The sequence below is a fragment of the Pristiophorus japonicus genome, chromosome 3 (genome assembly GCF_044704955.1).
Source record: "Pristiophorus japonicus isolate sPriJap1 chromosome 3, sPriJap1.hap1, whole genome shotgun sequence".
In the NCBI taxonomy this organism is placed as follows: Eukaryota; Metazoa; Chordata; class Chondrichthyes; family Pristiophoridae; genus Pristiophorus; species Pristiophorus japonicus.
In genome coordinates, this window is record NC_091979.1 from 225,255,915 (window position 1) to 225,276,322 (window position 20,408).

General features: G+C 43.7%; 2 protein-coding genes across 12 annotated transcripts in view; one reads left to right on the forward strand and one right to left on the reverse strand.

Moving 5' to 3' along the window:
* Nucleotides 1-20,408, reverse strand: part of LOC139260132 (myopalladin-like) — a 635,514-nt gene that overhangs the window by 475,832 nt on the left and 139,274 nt on the right. For 2 of the 10 annotated variants that reach the window (XM_070876332.1, XM_070876334.1), the window contains exon 2: nt 27-281. The exons of the other annotated variants lie outside the window; for them this stretch is intronic. In XM_070876332.1, coding sequence (XP_070732433.1) covers nt 27-67 — 41 coding nt within the window. In that variant the 5' untranslated portion in view covers nt 68-281. The remainder of the gene's footprint in view (nt 1-26; nt 282-20,408) is intronic. 10 annotated transcript variants of the gene reach the window in all.
* LOC139260134 (protein NYNRIN-like) overlaps nt 54-20,408 on the forward strand; it is a 37,879-nt gene continuing 17,524 nt past the window's right edge. For both annotated transcript variants that reach the window (XM_070876336.1, XM_070876337.1), the window contains exon 1: nt 54-259. The gene's annotated coding sequence lies outside the window, so the exon portion shown is untranslated. The remainder of the gene's footprint in view (nt 260-20,408) is intronic.

Sequence of the window (20,408 nt, forward strand, 5' to 3'; positions counted from 1 at the left end):
AAAATGTACATCTGTAATTGTACAACCTTTGTTCTAAGAAGTGTTTATCGGAATCCTTCCCTAGCATGCTTGAATAAAAACCAGTTGAAGTGAAGTTTTCATCTGAGTGATTCCGTGGTCGCTATACGAGGCCAGGTGTTGATTCCTTATATCAGGGAGTCCACCTTGAGGAAGAGAAGTCTCTTTTTACCCCAATATTCGGCACTGCGAGCAGGGTATGGACATTCTGACCCAGATGATGTGGCAGCTAGCTATTGCAGTGAGTATGTTTCTTGTACCACCTGCAGAGATAGGGAAGGAGGTAATCTGTATGAAGAACTGAGAGGGGGTAATCCGTATAACTAAGTTATAGCGAAGCATGAAAGGACGAAAACCAAGGTAGGATAGGTGTATGTCCTGAAGCGTGACGGGTGACATGGTAATAACAGAGAGAAGACTGTATTGGTTGTGCACAGTGCAAACAAGAAGGAATACAACCTAAAGGGGTGGTGGGTGCCCAGGATCGTTAGGAAAAACTGGCCAGTGGGATGGAATGAAGACCAAGGGGGGGTCTCTGAGATATAGACCAGAAGGGTCTCGAGTATAAATGCTAGCAGGAAAAGAATGAGAAAATAATCAAAAATCTTACAAGTTAAAACCGACACAGAATCTGCAGCTTTTGTGCCGAGAAAGAGAAATCAAAAATGTTTAACGATGGACTGGAGGAAGGCCATCATTATTAAGTTAGGATTCAAAGGGAGGGGACGATTTACGAAAAATGAAAGGCACAAAGGACGGGTTGTTTATCAAAAGATAAAACCTTCAACCTTGAAACTAGAGTTGCTAAAAGAAAAACAAATGTTTGTTAGATACAAAAGCTATTTCAGTATTTTTACAGTTAATTGGAAAGACATTTGAAAAAAGGAGAAAATGGAAAATGATGTAACTTACTTTATATTGGCTATGAAAAAGATATTGGTTTAATTGGATTATTGAGGATAATTAACCAATGAAAACCGGACTTCCATCGAAGTCACCTAATGATGTCAGGCCTTCTTACAAACCTGCAAAGGAGTTAACCCTTTCCACTAACAGCTCTTTTATTTAGTTCACCAAAGAACTTTAGCATCGCGACATGGAATTAAAAAAAAATACTGGACATTATTAATTTGGGTTTCTTAATTGGAAGTGAATGTTTTCCCACGTGCCAGAAGGAAAATAAAATTGTAATGGTTATAAAGAATTTTTTAAAATTGTGTAATCTTTAATATGGAAAGAGTGAAGTAACATATCTAGAATACATCATAACACAAAGGGAAAAGACAAATGCCCAAGGTCAGAAAGGAGGCTATTAGATCGATACCAAAGCCAGGGACCATGAAAGGGGTCAGGCAGGTACTAGGGCTATTCAACTACTGCCAAAATGTTATTCCCGAACATGCCGAGATGGCCCAATCTATACAGGACCTGGTCAAAGGGGGGAAACCCTCCCAAGAGCCAGTAAACTGGGGCCCTGATCAGGAAATGGTGTTTGTAAAGTTAAAACAAGCTCTCACAAGTGCTCCAGCCCTGGGATTACCCGAGCAGAATATACCCTTCCACATCTATACGTACCATAGTAAAGATTATAACATGGTGGTGACTCAATTACATGGGGGCAGGCATAGGCCAGTGGCATAGTAATGTCGGAACATGTTATCCTACATACCCAGCATACCTTAGTAGAAGTGCTTAACACAGGAAGGCTAAAAACGGTATCCGACGTACGAAGGGCTAGGTGGGAAGCAATGCTCTTACCCCCCCAACAAGACGGTAACAATAAAAGACAACTGTAACAACCCTGCAGGGTGGATCATTACGCAGAGAGAGGAGCATCAATGTAGCCCGACTGGAGAAGACAAGGGAAGTAGTCAGGCTTGAGGAGGCAGACATGGATCTATATGTAGATGGGTCCCGGCGCTATATCAACGGGACACCACGGACAATGGGCCGTGATAGATAGCAGCGGACAGGTTAGGAAGGAAGGACAGCTAGAAGGGGGTTTATCAGCTGAAGTGGCTGAATTGGTGGCCCTCACCGAGGCTCTGAGGATGGCTAAGGGAAGAAGAGTAAACATCTATACAGACAGTCAGTATGCTTTTGGAGCAGTGCATGATGATAGCCTGGAGTAGACAGGGATACATGACTTCAGGAGGAGGGCCAATGTACAATCGGGCCTGAAGAAGGAAATATGCTTAAGGTACAGGGAGAAGCCACTCCACAGGAAAAGGAAGGGTGGAAGCAGAGAGGAGCCCAACAAGGGACCGATTGGATATGGAGGAAAGATGGGAATTTAAACCACCGGTATGTCCATACAGGTAGAACCAACATGATAAGCTCAATGTCCAAATGGGACATCAGCCCCGACAGACAGGACCCTGGGAAAACTTACAGATAGATTTTACTGGACCGTTACCCAGCAACAAGGGGAAGACATACTGCCTAGTTATAATATCCCGATGGGGAATGTCACTACAGTTGGACTCAGATCAAGGTACACACTTCACAGGGAAGGTAATTAAACAGATCTGCGCTTTACTAGGGATCAGGCAAAAATATCCCATACCATCCGGAATCTTCCGAATTGGTGGAACAAATAATAAGACCTTAAAAGCGGCCCTAGCCAAGGCAATTGAAGAGACTGGAAAGGGACAGCTAGGCAGGTTACCCCAAGTACTGATGAAACTCAGAGCAACCCCTAGTCGAATGACAGGACTAACACCCTTTGAACTAATGACCGAAAGGGTTATGAGATTGACAGAAGTCTTGGTTACAGGAAGCAAGGACGTAGGACCTTATAAAGACAGGATGACTTAAAAACACAGGCTAGAGACCAACAAGTAATCAAGGACTTAGAGAATGACACTAAGGAACAGAAGGTCCAATTACTCCAAATAGGCAGTCAGGTGATGGTGAGGATTAACCCAGAGAGGTCCGGGCTCGCACTAAAGTGGACTGGACCCCATCAGGTAATGGTAAGGGACACGTGCGCCTGCTTAGTTATAAGGGGTATCGACAAGTGGAAACACTGGACCCAGTTGAAAAACATAGTCACTAACTAACCGGTGACGACCGGGAAATATTGTTTTTGCAGGATTTTGGTGCTCATGGGAACAATGTGGGGTAACTCATCCTCATATCAAGGACAACAGACTGTGGGACGGCAAGGCCTGTATTACAGGGACTCGGGCGACATTAGTTGTGATAAAGAATCAAAAATGCTGACAGTGACGGACGGAGCAATAGTGGACTTAAATTGCAGTTTCGGAATGACTGGAGCATAAAACAACATAACGAGGAAACGACATTGGGGATGGGCCAGTAATACGGGACCAATAATGAGTGTGAATAAGACCGCAGTGTATTTTATAACCAGAAGTGGGAGGACAAAGATACTGCACCCAGGGGAAGGGGGTACAGATTTCACTCAATGTGCTGACATTTATGAATGGTGTTGGAGGGTTATCTCCCGAGATAAACCCACCACCACGGCCCCACCCACTACTTTAGCAACAGTGAGCACTATCAGGGCCCCGATCATCACACCCCCAGTGCCACCAACGTGTCCAACTATGAATGCTGGGGAAAAAGGGGGATTGATAAGGCAGACCAAGGATAAGATACACTTCGGGGTACGTCAGTGAATAATTTAACAGGCTTAACCATCCCCAGCTTCTGCGGGTAAAGCTAGAAGCCTGTTTTAAAAACCTGACCCTGCGAGCACTTGAAGGCCCTGAATCAAAAACTATGAAGTTTAATGTGGAAAGAGGGTCAGGTAAAAAGTGGGACTGGGAAAAGAGGGGTACTAGAAATGGTAGGCATGGGATGCACGGCGGGAGTTGCGACGGTAAACACTATAGACCTGCACACGGTAGATGATCGGGTCAACGCCCTAACCCGAACCTTACAGGGATTGTTGGAGAGGGAATTGTCGTATGTTGCAAGGCCATGCCAGAACTAGAGCGGAAGGAAACTTGAGCAGAACCATACAGACAGAAATAGTTTGCGCAGGGTACGGAACATGGTCACTCAGTGGTATACAACATGACCTAGAGCAACATCAAAATGGAAAGGTGCCGGATTGGACAACAATTGATAATAGGTTTTGTACTATCAATAACACAGTATGACACTACAAAGGGAGACCCCCTATATCAAACAAATAAGATAGAGGATATAAGAAATCAAACTCGCATGCGGTACCACGACATTCCAGATATGTAATTGAAGAGAGCAACAGTACTAAGAGTCTCAGCATAGATGATTGTTATAAAAATAACCTGTTTGTTTTATGTCGCGATCCACTACGAATGATCAAAGACGACTATGGATATTGATGGGTGCACCTTGAGTATCACCCCTCCCAGCACAGGACAACGTAACTACCACTGTTCCACGAGGAAATGGGAAATGGTGTGTGAGCACCACGGTGACTGAGATGACGGTCACAAAGAAGGGAGGAGATACCTCATGGGACAATGAATACTGACTTCTGCTTTATCCCGTACATTTAAAGGGATACATTATAAACCCTGAACTAAAGGAAGAAATCTTCAATTGGACAATGATAGACACTATCCGAGAAGGGTATGAGAAGGCCAACATGCCGCAAGGAAAACCAATACCCGAATTCAATGAGGAACAAACTCGACCGGAGCAGTGAATTGAACACAACGAAAGAGAATATCAGAAGCAACATAATTCGAATAATGAGAAAATGTTGGCGAGATAGCCTTGGTACACGAACTATTGGGAAATGGCCTATCTTGGGCATATAGCCAAGGGCCATTAGGGGGGATTGAAAAGGGATAAAAAATGGTCACTAAAGTGGATACTGAAGGTAGTAAATTATAGGGCTTAACAGTATTAGGAGGTACTGAGGAATAGAGGGTTCCTCTGTCTTACAGTAGGGATTGCAATTGACTGATGGAAATTTACATATTCAGTACGGAACAAGGACAGTAAAATGTTTGGGAACATAGATTATAGCAGCATGGGAACAGGATGGTATTGACTGGTAGTTTTGACTAGAGTTCTTGGGTGAGGGATAAGGAAGCACCACCCTGGAAAACAAAGTTAATCAACACCTCATGAGGAACTGAGGCAAAGTTGACACCACTGAATAATACATTCTGCGAGGGTGACATGTGATGGGAGATGGACTGGTGGGGAAGAACCACTCAGAGCCAGTCTGATAAGGGTCAACAAATCAATATAACTTCGCTGATAGCAATAGGCCAATCGGCGGTTTTGTAGAAGGGTCGCACACCTCGAAAAATTTAATTGTACTGTAATTGTACAACCTTTGTTCCAAGAAGTGTTCATCGGAATCCTTCCATAGCATGCTTGAATAAAAACCGGTTGAAGCGAAGTTTTCGTCTGAGTGATTCCGTGGTCACTAAACGGGCGGGCTGGTGGCGATTCCTTATATCAGGGAGTCCATCTTGAGGAAGAGAAGTCTCTTTTTTTACCGCAATAGAGGAGGAGAAAGGATAATGAAAAAAGAATGACAGATGGAGGTGAATGAATGCCAGAAACTCAAAACTGATAAGAAGGAGTGCCCACTTGTATATGAGATGAGGAACAGCAGAGACAGTGACAACAAATAAAGGCTCGATGCAAAGTTGAGGCAGAAGAAAAGGAGCAGGGTCACCAACATGCATCTAAACTTGTGGACTTTGGGGGGAGCTCTTCAGCCACACTCGACCAGCTCCGGTGAGCGGGCCACATCGTCCGCATGCCCGACATGAGACTCCCAAAGCAAGTGCTCTATTTGAAACTCCTACATGGCAAGCGAGCCCCAGGTGGGCAGAGGAAACATTTCATAGACACCCTCAAAGCCTCTTTGATAAAGTGCAACATCCCCACCAGCACCTGGGAGTCCCTGGCCATAGACCACCCTAAGCAGAGGAAGAGCAACCGGGAGGGCGCTGAGCACCTCGAGTCTCATCGCCGAGAGCATGCAGAAAACAAGCGCAGGCAGCGGAAAGAGAGTGCGGCAAACCAGTCCCACCCACCCTTTTCTTCAACCACTGTCTGTCCCACCTGTGACAGAGATTGTAATTCCCGTATTGGACTGTACAGTCACCTGAGTGGAAACAAGTCTTCCTTGATTTTGAGGGACTGCCTATGATGATGATGATGAAACTTGTGGAGAAAGGCATGTCATCAATGAGGCTGGTAAATTAGGGTAAAGTTGATTTAGCCTAAAGCTTTGCATGGAAATGTTGCTAAATCGAATCTAATACCAAATTTTAGGTGGATTTTATTGTGTTCCTAACACAGATGAGGCTGCACACAGGGAGGTTAAAGTAACAGTGACCTCAGTCTTTATTAAGACACTCGAGTGATGAAAGGCCTTAGGGGCCGGCTTATATACAGTGCTCCCAAGGGATGCTGGGATCCCTTGGGACTTCGGGGGGTGCACTCCCTGGTGGCGGAACATGAGAGTGCATGCTTTACAGATACCCAACAGATTTTTGCAGGTGTTTGAATTATGAACAATCCACTAAGTGGAACAAAGAAGTTTGGACAGAACAGCTTGTACTATCATACTGGTAAAACAGTATTTTAATATGTGAATCCAATAAACAGTACAGAGTGTCACATTGTAAATTGTGCTATTCTTACTGTTTGTCAGCCTAGGCTCAGTGGTAGCATTCTTACCTCTGAGGCAGACGGTCGTGGGTTCAAGTCCCACTCCAGAGACTTGCACATATAATCTAGGCTGGCACTTAAGTGCAGTACTGAGAGAGTGCTGCATTGTTGAAGATGTCATCTTTGAGATGAGATGTTAAACTGAGGTTCCATCTGCCCTCTTAGGTGGACGTAAAACATCCCGTGGCATTTTTCGAAGAAGAAAAGGAGGGTGTTCCCTAGTGTCCTGACCAATATTTATCCCTCAACCAACATCACTACAAACTATTTGGTTATTGTCTCATTGCTGTTTGTGAGATCTTGTTGTGTTTTCAATTGGCTTCTAAATTTGCTCCATTACAACATTGACTACACTTCAAAAAATGATTCATTAGTTGTAAAGTTCATTGGGAGTCCTCAGGTCATGAAAGGCACAAGTTCTTTTTTCTTTGCATGTGGCTTAATGTCGGAAGAGTAGAGCAAAAATTTAGGAGCTATGGAAAGTCCCATGTGGGGATATCTGAAAATTATAGATGGGTGGGTGAAATTAAACTGATTTAAGGGCCTATGCAAATTAATGTTAAAAGATCAGTTTCTACAAATATTTGAGAGTTTAGTTGTTTGATCATGAATACAAGACATTCAAGCAGTTAGATGAATATACTGATCATTATGTGGCCTCACCAGTGTCTGAGAACCATTGTGCCCCATATATGCCTGTTTATGGGGGATAATTGAGCATAATATTTGACAGTGATCCATTCTGCTAAATTGGCATAGAGAATGCATTCCCAGGTGTGAAAATATCATTAGGAGCTTCATAGTTATGTTTAAAGGAAGACTTGATGCATTACACACAGTGCTCTTCACAACTATATATAATGGACATCCGTGGATGCTGCGTACTGAGCTATGTATGAATATAATTTTAAAGAATCTAATAAGAAGATATGTGTGGTCAATCTTTACGTTATTTCTGCAGTGTTTTTATTCAATAAATCTCATGAATCAGCTTTTTGGAAGGAACGAAGGGGACGGCCTATCGGAGGGTTGCTAGGCAGGGCAAACTGCACTCGAGGTATCCTGTGCCCACATGGCTGCACCTCACTTGCACATCTATAGACCAAGATGTACATACCTCACTTTAGCAGAGGAGTACTGCATGTGGAGGCATCAAACCCTAAGTAAAGCCTTGACAACAGACCCAATGGCACATGTATGATATGTGAATATCTAGCTAACCATTATGCAGGCTGATTCTTCTGATGCTTCCCACTCACTATTTGTCCTTCTTTCAGTGACATTATAGAAGGCAAGCCAGGGTGAACAGTAAGGCATAGCCTAAATGCATTAGCATCCACCAAAGTGCCATAACCATACCTGGAGAGACCAGCACACCTACTTAGCAATGGTCATGGGGAACAGTTTTCACAGGCTACGTATCAGCAAATACTCAGATACAAGGACATAAGAACATAAGAACATATGAAATAGAAGCAGGAGTAGGCCATACGGCCCCTCAAGCCTGCTCCGCCATTTAATATGATCATGGCTGATCTGATCATGGACTTAGGTCCAATTCCCTGCCTGCTCTCCATAACCCCCTAATCCCTTATCAGTTAAGAAACTGTCTACCTCTGCCTTAAATGTATTCAATGTCCCAGCTTCCACAGCTCTCTGAGGCAGGAAATTCCACAGATCCACAACCCTCTGAGAGAAGAAATTCCTCCTCATCTCAGTTTTAAATGGGCGGCCCATTATTCTAAGATTATGCCCTCTCATTCTAGTCTCCCCCATCAGTGGAAACATCCTCTCCACCTTATCAAGCCCCCTCATAATCTTATACGTTTCGATAAGATAACCTCTCACTCTTCTGAATTCTAATGAGTAGAGGCCCAACATCCTCAACCTTTCCTCATAAGTCAACCTCCTCATCTCCAGAATCAACCTAGGGAAACTTCTCTGAACTGCCTCCAAAGCAAGTATATCCTTTCGTAAAAATGGGAACCAAAACTGCACGCAGTATTCCAGGTGTGGCCTCACCAATACCCTGTATAACTGTAGCAAGACTTCCCTGCTTTTATACTCCATCCCCTTTGCAATAAAGGCCAAGATTCCATTGGCCTTCCTGATCACTTGCTGTACCTGCATAGTAACCTTTTGTGTTTCATGCACAAATACCCCCAGGTCCCGCTATACTGCAGCACTTTGCAATCTTTCTCTATTTAAATAATAACTTACTCTTTGATTTTTTTCTGCCAAAGTGCATGACCTCACACTTTCCAACATTATACTCCATCTGCCAAATTTTTGCCCACTCACTTAGCCTGTTTATGTCCTTTTGCAGATTTTTTGTGTAATCCTCACACATTGCTTTTCCTCCCATCTTTGTATCGTCAGCAAACTTGGCTACGTTACACTCAGTCCCTTCTTCCGAGTCGTTAAAATAGATTGTAAATAGTTGGGGTCCCAGCACTGATTCCTGCGGCACTCCACTAGTTACTGATTGGCAACTCGAGAATGAACCATTTATCCAGACTCTCTGTTTTCTGTTAGTTAGCCAATCCTCTATCCATACTAATATATTACCCCTAACCCTGTGAACTTTTATCTTGTGCAGTAACCTTTTATGTGGCACCTTGTTAAATGCCTTCTAGAAGTCCAAATACACCACATCCACTGGTTCCCCTCTATCCACCCTGTTCGTTACATCCTCAAAGAACTCCAGCAAATTTGTCAAACATGACTTCCCCTTCATAAATCCATGCTGACTCTGCCTGACCAAATTATGCTTTTCCAAATGTCCTGCTACTGCTTCTTTAATAATGGATTCCAACATTTTCCGAACCACAGATGTTAGGCTAACTGGTCTATAGTTTCCTGCTTTTTGTCTGTCTCCTTTTTTAATTTACTTGCATCTTAGGGCTGGCACAGCCAGTGACAGTTTCAGTCACCTGCAGCCTCAAATCTATTTCCACATACTTTCAGGCATGCTACAATTATGACCTATGGGATTGGGTATTGAGAGACAAACAAGGCCTCCTCACAGCTAGTTCATGCAGCACCATTTTCGTTTCAGCAGCCATCTTATAGGGGGTCAGGTGTTGGGCTGTAGACTTGTGCCTCACCTTGTGTTTCCTTCCCTTTCATTTTTCACTCCTTAGGCCTCTTCCCCTCCAGACTTGACAATGGCTTCAGATTGGTTTAAAAGCTTTTTGAGCCTTTCCAAAGGCTACATTGATTATTGTCCCCCTATTCTGCCACTTCCCGACAAGTTTCACCTAAATGCAATTTTCCAGTCCTACCACTGGGCTACCTACCTTCTTGCACATGTCCAAAATTGCAAGGAAGAACAAGGAATTATACAAATGACCTGTTACCAGGTAATTGTATGATACTAGTGCATTACCATTCTGGCAAGAATTACACCAGTTCTCAACCATTCAGAACTGAATGACACCAGTAAATGAAAACCAACCCTGCAGAGTCTTTCTGAAGGGAGTGCGAGCACTGACCTGGCTGGTTGCAATGGAAAACAGCAGAAAAAGAGAGTGGGTCTATAGAGGAGGAAATGTGGAGAGACACCTTTCCTAGTGACATAAACCTATTTACAAATAGACGTATATAGCACAGAGAAGAAATTATGCCTAAGAATTTACGTACACAAAAGATTCAAAAACAGGCTTAATGATTAACGCGATCCAAAAGGTAAAGATCTGAGAAAAATTATTGCCATGTTTAATATCACGTAAGTGTGATACAGAAGAGTTCATCTCTGACAGTACAAGCTTTGCCACTACTTAAATCTGCACCTATGTTCTTTACATTTCAATGCAACATCAGCTAAACTGTATTCCAGATGTTTAATACTCTCCATAAACTGAAATTTTAAGTTCTTCTGTTTGTTATTCAGAGCTGTAGAGACACGTAGTGGAGAGAAGTGTGAAATACACATTGCAGAAGCTGCAACATGAAACTGTAAATTTATATTTATGTACAGATGCTGCAAACATCGACAGAAGGTAAATTACAATACTAAAATTTGACCACAAGCAAAAATGGCTAATTTGTGTGCAACACTAAAGAAGGCTTATGTTGTGTTAATTTCACAGCTTCGCAGGAAGCTAAATGAGACTTTTGGGATAAAAGAAGACAATGAGAAGAATTGAGAGCATCCAAAAATAGTACAGTCTCCTCCTGTGCAACAGCAAGGTCTGTGGAATAAGTTGATAAAAATATGACTGGAGCAAGGGGGGATTTGGTCAGATCTCAGCCATTGGATCAAAATCTTAATTCAGGATCAAACTTAATGGACAGAACAGGTATGGACAGAACAGGTATGTCCAGTCCACAAAAATCAGGACAAATCTAATCCGGCCAATTACCGCCCCATCAGTATACTCTTATTCCTCAGTAAAGCGATGGAAGGTGTCGCCGATAGTGCTATCAAGCGGCACTTACTCACTGCTCACTGATGCTCAGTTTGTGTTCTGCCAGGACCACTTGGCTTCAGACCTCATTACAGTCTTGGTCCAAACACGGAGAAAAGAGCTGAATTCCAGAGGTACGGTGAGAGTGACTGCCCTTGATATCAAGGCTGCATTTGACCAAGGAGCCCTAGTAAAATTGAAGTCAATGGGAATCAGGGGGGAAACTCTCCACTGGCTGGAGTCATACCTAGCACAAAGGAAGACTATTGTGGTTGTTTGAGGTCAATCATCTCAACTCCAGGATATTGCTGCAGGAGTTCCTCAGGGCAATGGTCTGGGCCCAACCATCTTCAGCTGCTTCATTTATGACCTTCCCTTCATCATAAGGTCATAAGTGGGGATGTTCGCTGATGATTGCACAGTCTTCAGTTCCATTTGCAACTCCTCAGATAATGAAGCAGTCCATACCCGCATGCAGCAAGACCTGGGCAACATTCAGGCTTGGGCTGATAAGTGGCAAGTAACATTCACGCCACAAAAGTGGCAGGCAATAACTACCTCCAACAAGTGAGAGTTTAACCACTGTCCCATGACATTAAAACGCATTATCATCACTGAATCCCCCACCATCAACATCCTAGGGGTCACCACAACACTCAAGAAGCTCGACACCATCCAGGACAAAGCAACCGCTTGATTGGCACTCCATCCACCACCGTAAACATTCATTCCCTCCACCACCAGGGCACCGTGGCTGCAGTATGTACCATGATGCAGCAATTTGCCAAGGCTTTTTTGACAGTACCTCCCAAACCCGCAACTTCTACCACCTAGAATGACAAGGGCAACAGGCGCATGGGAACACCATCACTTGCAACACACCATCCTGACTTGGAAATATATCATCGCTCCTTCATCATCACTGGGTCAAAATCCTGGAACTCCCTCGCTAACAGCACTATGGGAGCACCTTCACCACACGGACTGCAGCGATTCAAGAAGACGGCTCATCGCCACCTTCTCAAGGGCAATTAGGGATCGGCAATAAATGATGGCCTTGCCAGTGATGCCCACATCCCAGGAACGAATAAAAAAAAAATCTGTGACTTTGTGAGGATTATATCTGCCAGCAGAGGCAAAAAAACTATGAGAGAAAAATTCGGGTCATTTGCACCTCCTGTTAGCGCCCCCCAAGGGTAAACGACTTCCAAATGCCCCCTCACGGTCTTTACCTGTCTGTCATTGTTCGTATGTTAATATGTTTGTATGATAGATCCTTGGGGGACTCCGGAGGTAATAGTGCAAGAAGCAACACCATTGCTGGAGATGCTCGGACTGTGGTTTGATAGGTCAGAGTGGAATCTGTTAAGTCCTGACTCTAATGTACTGACTTACACGAGACACATGCTGAAGTCAAGGTCACCCAGGACCTGCACCTTTAATTCCAGCTCTCCAGTGCTGCACTTGCCTGAGACCTCCCTTTATATACCACAGTGGGACAGGTATGGAGTGTTTCCTGCAAGTGCACCCCTGGTGGTAAGGTATGCTTGTTATTACAGGTCATATCCAGTTACAGTCATGTATAGCATGGTAAGATACAGTTATATACAGTAATGTGAGATACATGACAGAATCAAACGAGGACAATTCCACTGAACGAGACAATAGAGGAGAGGCGTTGATTGTAACATATTTTATTATTAGAAGAACTGTCATTTGTATCATTAGAAGAACTTTGCATAAATGTTACAGTGACATGAGCTTCTTGAAATAACAATGATTGATGTCTTTAATGAATTAATGTACATCTGGTGAGCAAAATTCAGGTTGAACTGTGAGCAGATCGAAAGTCAGTATTCAATGGTTCATACTCACTTGAGGAGAGACTGACCGATTCTGAATTTGTTTTCGACATGGACTTTGATGACTGCTAGTATGAACAGCAAAGGAAGAACGCAGAATTGTCAGCTTGTCCAAAATCAGAGTGCATGATGGTCCTTGCTTACTGTCAAGGTCATTTGGTCAGAAAATAATGTGTAAGCAAGTCTGGCAGAAGCCTTTTGAGCCCCAAAGCCGGAACTTGCTAAAAATGCTGACAGTTGTAGAGATAAGGAACAAGGACCAAGGCACTGATAAGAAAATTCCTGAACTGCTTGATTTGAAAAAGAGGTCCCTATATGGAATTCTGCTCAGTAACAGACCTGGAGAAGTAAGGGTATAAAACATACAAGCTTGCAAGGATTTTCAGGGATACCATGTGCAATATTTGTGGAAGACCATGTCGGAGAGGAAACTTCCTTTCTCCCAGGACAAGGACTTGATCACTCCTTCGTTCCTGAGTTGTGCCCACCAGAATAAGTTTGTATAAGAAGCTACTGTCTTCTTTTTGGTAAAACTGTAGAGTTTGAATATAAAACCAAATTCCTTTGAGCTAGTAAATAACTATAGTGTCTCCTTGACCTTCCGTACACTAAAGAGAGAATCCTACAGAGGAGGTGTGCTAGAGCATGTGAAGGACTACAGACAATGTCAAGGAGGAAAAGGAGGGACAAATCATCATGGTCAGTCACAAAGGATAACTTGTGACTTTGGTTAGGGTTGTTTCAGTTCTGTGGTAGGGATGGAAATCTGATTGGAGAGGGTCAAACATGGAGTTGTGGGAGAGGTGGGCACAGAATTGGTAGGTGACAACACATTCAAGCACTTTTTAGAGGAATGAAAGAACATAAGAACATAAGAAATAGGAGCAGGAGGAGGCCGTTTGGCCCCTCAAGCCTGCTCCGCCATTTAATAAGATCATGGCTGATCTGATCATGGACTCAGCTCCACTTCCCTGCCCGCTCCCCATAACCCTTTACTCCCTTATCGCTCAAAAATCTGTTTATCTCAGCCTTAAATATATTCAATGGCCCAACCTCCACAGCTCTCTGGGGCAGAGAATGCCATAGATTAACAACCCTCTGAGAGAAGAAATTTCTCCTCATCTCAGTTTTAAATGGGCAGCCCCTTATTCTAAGACTATGTCCCCTAGTTTTAGTTTCCCCTATGAGTGGAAATATCCTCTCTGCGTACACCTTATCGAGCCCCCTCATTATCTTATAAGTTTCAATAAGATCAGCTCTCATTCTCCTAAACTCCAATGCGTATAGGCCCAACCTACACAACCTATCCTCATAAGTAAAGCCCCTCATCTCTGGAATCAACCTAGTGAACCTTTTCTGAACAGCCTCCAATGCAAGTATATCCCTCCTTAAATACGGAGACCAAAACTGTACACAGTTCTCCAGGTGTGGTCTCATCAATACACTGTACAGTTATAGCAGGACTTCTCTGCTTTTATACTCTATCCCCCTTGCAATAAAGGCCAACATTCCATTTGCCTTCCTGATTACTTGCATACTAACTTTTTGTGTTTCATGCACAAGGAGCCCCCAGGTCTCTCTGTACTGCAGCACTTTGCAATTTTTCTCCATTTAAATTATAATTTGCTTTTCTATTATTTCTACCAGTGGATAACCTCACATTTTCCCACATTATACTCCGTCTGCCAAACTTTTGCCCACTCACTTAGTCTGTCTATATCTCTTTGCAGATTTTTTGTGTCCTCCTCACAATTTTCTTTCCCATCCATCTTTGTATCATCAGAAAACTTAGCTACATTATACTGGGTCCCTTTATCCAAGTCATTAATATAGATTGTAAATAGTTGAGGGCCCAGCTCCGATCCCTGCGGCACCCCACTAGTCACTGTTATCCCGACTCTCTGTTTTCTGTTAGTTAACCAATCCTCTATCCATGCTAATATATTACCCCCAACCCCGTGAGCTTTTCTCTTGTGCAATAATCTCTTATGTGGCACCTTATCGAATGCCTTCTGGAAATCCAAATACACCACATGCACTGGTTCCCCCTTATCCACCCTGCTCGTTACATCCTCAAAGAACTCCAGCAAATTTGTCAAACATGATTTCCCTTTCATAAAACCATGCTAACTGTTTGATTGAATCATGCTTTTCCAAATATCCCGCTACTGCTTCCTTAATAATAGACAGTATTTTCCCAATGACAGATGTTAGGTCTATAGTTTCCTGCTTTTTATCGGTCTTCTTTGTTAAATTACATTTGCGGTTTTCCAATCTGTTGGGACCGCCCCAGAATCCAGGGAATTTTGGTAGATTACAACCAATGCATCCACTATCTCTGCAGCCATAACTCTTAAGACCCTAGGATGTAAGGCATCAGGTCCAGGAGACATGTCCACCTTTAGTCCCATTATTTTATCTTGTACTACTTCATTAGTGATAGTGACTACCTGTAGCCCCTTGGTTGGAGATGGGGTTGATAGTTTGCAAAGACAGAGAGGTCAAGAGTGGGCTTTTGGAGAAGGGAGTGATAATGGCAGATTTGAAAGGGAGGAAGACAGTACCTGAGGAGAGGGTTTCATTTACAATGTAAATGATCTTGGGGGTCATGAAGGAAAGTTGGGTGGTCAACAGTTTAGTGGGAATGGGGTCAAGAGAGCAGGAGGTGGCTCCCATGGACAAGATGAGCTCAGAGAGACTATGAGGGGAGATGAAAGAGAAACTAGAGGACGCGATATCAGGGTTAGGGCAGGGGAGAGGTTTGGATTGGTGGCAAAGGAAAGATGGGAGGAACATAGGCAGCTGAATGGATAGTTTCAATCTCAGTGACAAAGAAATCCACGAGCACCTCACACTTGGAGGTGGTGGGTGTCAGAAGGAGGGGTTTAAGGAAACGGTTGGTAGTGGAGAAACAAAGCTAGAAGTTATTATTGCTCTCCAGGATAATCTTGGAATAGTCCAAAAGTATTTAATTGGTTTCTCCTAATCTTGGGCTTACATAGCTTGTCTTACAATTGGCTCCACTATTCCAGCCATTTCCCAGCTCTCCCCAGCCTCTTCTAAGCCCCGATTATTCATTGCTCTTTCCAGACTCCAGCCATGCTCAGTTCTACCCTCTCCTCCAGTATTACCAAGTCCCAGACTGCACGCTGTGTTTTGAAACACCACTCCATTCAGTCAGCCAGAACTCTAATCCCAAACTAATAGTCTCCTTCTTATTCGCACATGTTTCCTCAGTTCCAGGGCATCTCACAAAGGACCATATTTGAGAGCCATATAGAGTTGAGCAGCATATAGAAGAGAGAAAGGATACAGAGAAAGAAAACATTACAACAAAGTGAGAAAAAAGATTGAATACCTTAGGGAAAATGATAGCTCTTGCGCTGTGGGGAACATAAAAATGTAATCTACAGAATGCAACTGGTAAGAGTAGGATTTTGTAGGTTCCAATTTTCTCTCATTATTATCTTATAATAGCAATCAGTTTAAGAATAATTTACACTTACTGGTAAGCATTAATTAAGGGTTATTCTGTTGATGAAACAATGAACTCCCAGTTAATTCAATCTGTCGTTTATTTTGTCACTGGCAAATTTTTGGTCTGATTACCCAATCAGGTGCACTTGGCAAGAAGTAGCACTCATAGGGAACATTAATCAGGAAATTACAGACCCACTGAGCCTGATTTTCACCCATTTAAAGTGAACTGCAGTCTGGAATCTTTAGTTTAGATGTGAAACCATCTCCAATGTGACCTGCTACAAGATCCCTGGCATCAATCTTTATTTACACACCAACACTGGCTTTGCAGCAAAGTGGTTTCCAAATCACCGCAAGACCAAAGCTGCTGTGTAAATGCACACTTTAGAACTTAAACATTCACAGATTTCTACAAAATTATAACATCTAGTTTGACTACTCAATGAAAAATATGAGTACATGCAAAAACTCAGATTAATCCCATCCTTGGAGCTGTATCAATGAAAGAGTTAACCCAGAGGGAAATAAATTGATTCATAATAACTTGATCCAAATTAAAATTCTCAACTATTTTGCCCTGGTTATGCTTACAACAGGCAAGATTCCAACCTGCATTGGATTTCACTGCAACACACACAGTGTGCAGGAAAGTTGTATTCCAGTATATAAACAAGAGAGGTGTAATTCAACTCTGGTTTGGCTTCAGAGTGTGCTACATCAGATTGTTTGCAAATATAATTTGTAAGTAAACAAGTCTGGAGCCAAACTGGAATAGAAGACTTAGCAGAAATAGATTCTGCTCGGCATGTGAAATGCTGAAATAATTGGAAATTCCTAAGTTGATACTTTTCACATATTTCAAGTTACATCATGAATGATAAATTCAACCCAATATGAATAATTTCATTAGCTGTATGGTACATGGTTCTGTTAAGGTAAATAGTGTTAAATTGTTTCCACTATCTGGTGCAACAAGGGGGGCCATAATTAAGATAAACACACAAAAATTTAAAGGAGAGGTTAACTAAAATTTTTACACAGAGAGTGGTTAGAAAATGAAATTTTCTGCCACATCACATTGTTGAAGCAGAGTCCATAAATTATTTTAAAGTGGAATTAGTTGCTTTAAAAAACAGGACTATTAAAGGACATATTGAAAGATGGTACAGGATGCCTCAAAGGTCTGTACAGCCAATGAATTACTTTGAACTGTTGTTATGTGGGCAAACACAGCACACAGTTTGCACACAGCAAGTCCCACAAACAGCACTGAGACAAATAATTGGTTAATTTGCTTTTGCGATGTTGGGTGAGAGATAAATGTTTGGCCAGGACAACTCCTTTTCTTCAAATACCAACATAAGATCTTTTACATCCACATTAACAGGGCCTCAGTTGAATGCCTCACTTAAAAGTGGGCTGGATTTTGGGCTTTTTGGATTTCGGGGCATTAATCGCAGCCGCGGATTAAGTTAGCATCTGAAAATAGTTTGCGCCTTCGACTGCAAGTTTTGGCAAAAAAGTAAGTTGGAGGAACGCTGGCATAAAGGCAGGTGTTGCACAACAGGCTTTGTGCGCCCGAGCCAAAACTTAAAGGAGGCGGTCATTTTGGCAATGCACAAATTGTTTTTCTTTCTTTTTTTCCCCAGTAGTAAACGCTCATGCAGGGCACGGCAAATTCCTGCGCGCATGCGCATATAAACCACCCCACTTCAGTCACTTCTGCAGAGATGGAGGAACAGGAGGGAAGGCAGTGTGCCAGGCGCTTCACCTATGAGGCGAGTGAGGCATGAGTGAGAGCGGCGGAGAGGAGATGGTCCTCACTCCATCTCAATGGGGGACCCAGACCACTGCCACCTGTTTTTAAAAGAATAAGGAAGGAGGTGTCTGCTTCAGGCACTGTGGCCAGAACTGCCACACAGTGTCATAAAAAGTTCAACCACCTTACCAGACTTAAGTACCATTTGCATTTATGTATGCCTCCATGACATCTAACATGAATCTCACACACACTATATGAAGTTTTTAATGCATGGTCCCTCTCAAGAGTCTGTGGGGTGGCTTTCTCAATGCAAAGGCTTACTTCTGGACCCTTTGGCTTCTAATGATCGATGCACATAAACTCAATCATTTACATCCCTCCTCACAATGCCTTCCCACTGCTGCTATGCCTTTCAGAAAGATCACCTACAACCCCCACGTTACATCCCTCTAACCTCCTAACAATTCCTCACAAAGCTCATGCAACAGCCAAACAGATTGCACGGAAGCCACGAGAACATTCACACAATATCACCTATTGTACTATGGTAGGCATATGTGCCACAAGAGCAGAGAAACCCTTTCTGAACCCTTCCTATTTTTACCTTTGCAGTCTAAGCACTCCCACAATAGGAGGGAGGAGCTGTGTATAGGCGGAGGGCTGCCCAATTATTGCCACTAAATGATGTCGAGGAACGGGTGTCGGCCCTCATTGGTGAACCAGCTCGGATAGTTGCCGGGTTGATGCTGAGCCCCATTCGGGTATGTAAATGGATAGAACGAATGAAGAGACTGCATTGAGACATACAATGAAGTGGCGGCAGGCCTTCAAATGAACATGTGCAATGCCACCTTCCTCGTGTCACCCTGCCTCCTCCCCTGCTGTCAACCACACATCTGTTGTTTTTGGCTTGCAGATGACTAGCCACAAGCTCAGCATCCTTCAAGGGAGCCCTCCACATCTGGCCCTGGGGGAGACGATGAGGGAGGGGAAGAGAGGCTTCTGCCAAAGCAACAGAGCCCACTAGTATCCCCGTCTAGACTCACTACATTTTGGGACGAGGCGGATTTCCCGGGATTTGAGGAATCGGAGGCTCCTGACCCCAGTCACGTACAGCAACACAGTGAGAGGGGAATCTCGCAGGACACTCTCCGGAGGGTGAGTCGGCAAAGTCGGTCTGCTCAACGACAGGCAGACATGGAACTGGACTTGGTGGAAATGTCCAGGAAACCACAGGAATGCACCATGAGCTTATGGATGCATTGGGACGGATCCCAGAAAGCGTTGACAAGCTAACTGCGACTGTTACAGAGGCAGTGTCGCAGATTGTCAGTGCGACTTGGGAGTCCAGCGAGGCCATCATTGCCCACACACAGAGGCTGGTGGCCTTGAGTAGCGACAGTGGCATTTCAGACTGTGTGGCACGTGCCCTTGATCAGGTTGCAGACTCGGACGCATCACAAGCTATGCTTCAGCTTGGTCAAGTGACATAGTCGATGTCTGCTACCATACTCTTTGCATTACTCACTGCGCAATGGGGAAGGGACGGTGCCAAAGCAGACCAGCAAGGTGTGGAGACACATCATGCTCCGGATGTTGAGATCCAGTCCTGTCAGAGAGTCAGTGGCTCCAGGAAATGGAAAATGCTGTCCTTCCTCAGGATGACAGCATTCTGGCTCCCACCACAGACTCGCCAATCATGTACCATACACGTTTCACACACAAGCTACCAGTGACTGCTCCCACTGCTAGTCAGACGCAGCAATCCGCAGCCGGGCCTTCCAGGCCAAGGGCTGGTACAGTGTGTCCTCAGACGCCATCGGCATTGTCTGGCCCCTCCAACACAGCAGCCCTCTAGCAGCCTTGCTGTGTGCACTGAGGCCTCATTGAGGAGGAAGAGCAGGCATGGGAGGGGGTTGAAAGGAAGGGGGGGAGGACAAAGTGTGGATAAGTGCAATTCAGGACTGGCATAAGTTGGAACTCATGGCTCTATATAGCATTGTCAAAAATGTTTAAAGTTGTTTGATATGTTGAATAGTCTTGCTGCAGGAAGCAGTTTATAGTCTCTTTACAGTTTGTTCACTGCAGGAAGCAGTTTTGCCTTTCTTTACTCTTACTTTAGCCATTGTACAGTTTTGGTTTATTGGGAGGGGGAACATTCTTAATAATTCATATGTATAAAAATGTTTGTTTCACCTTTGCCATTGGTGTCTTGTGTCT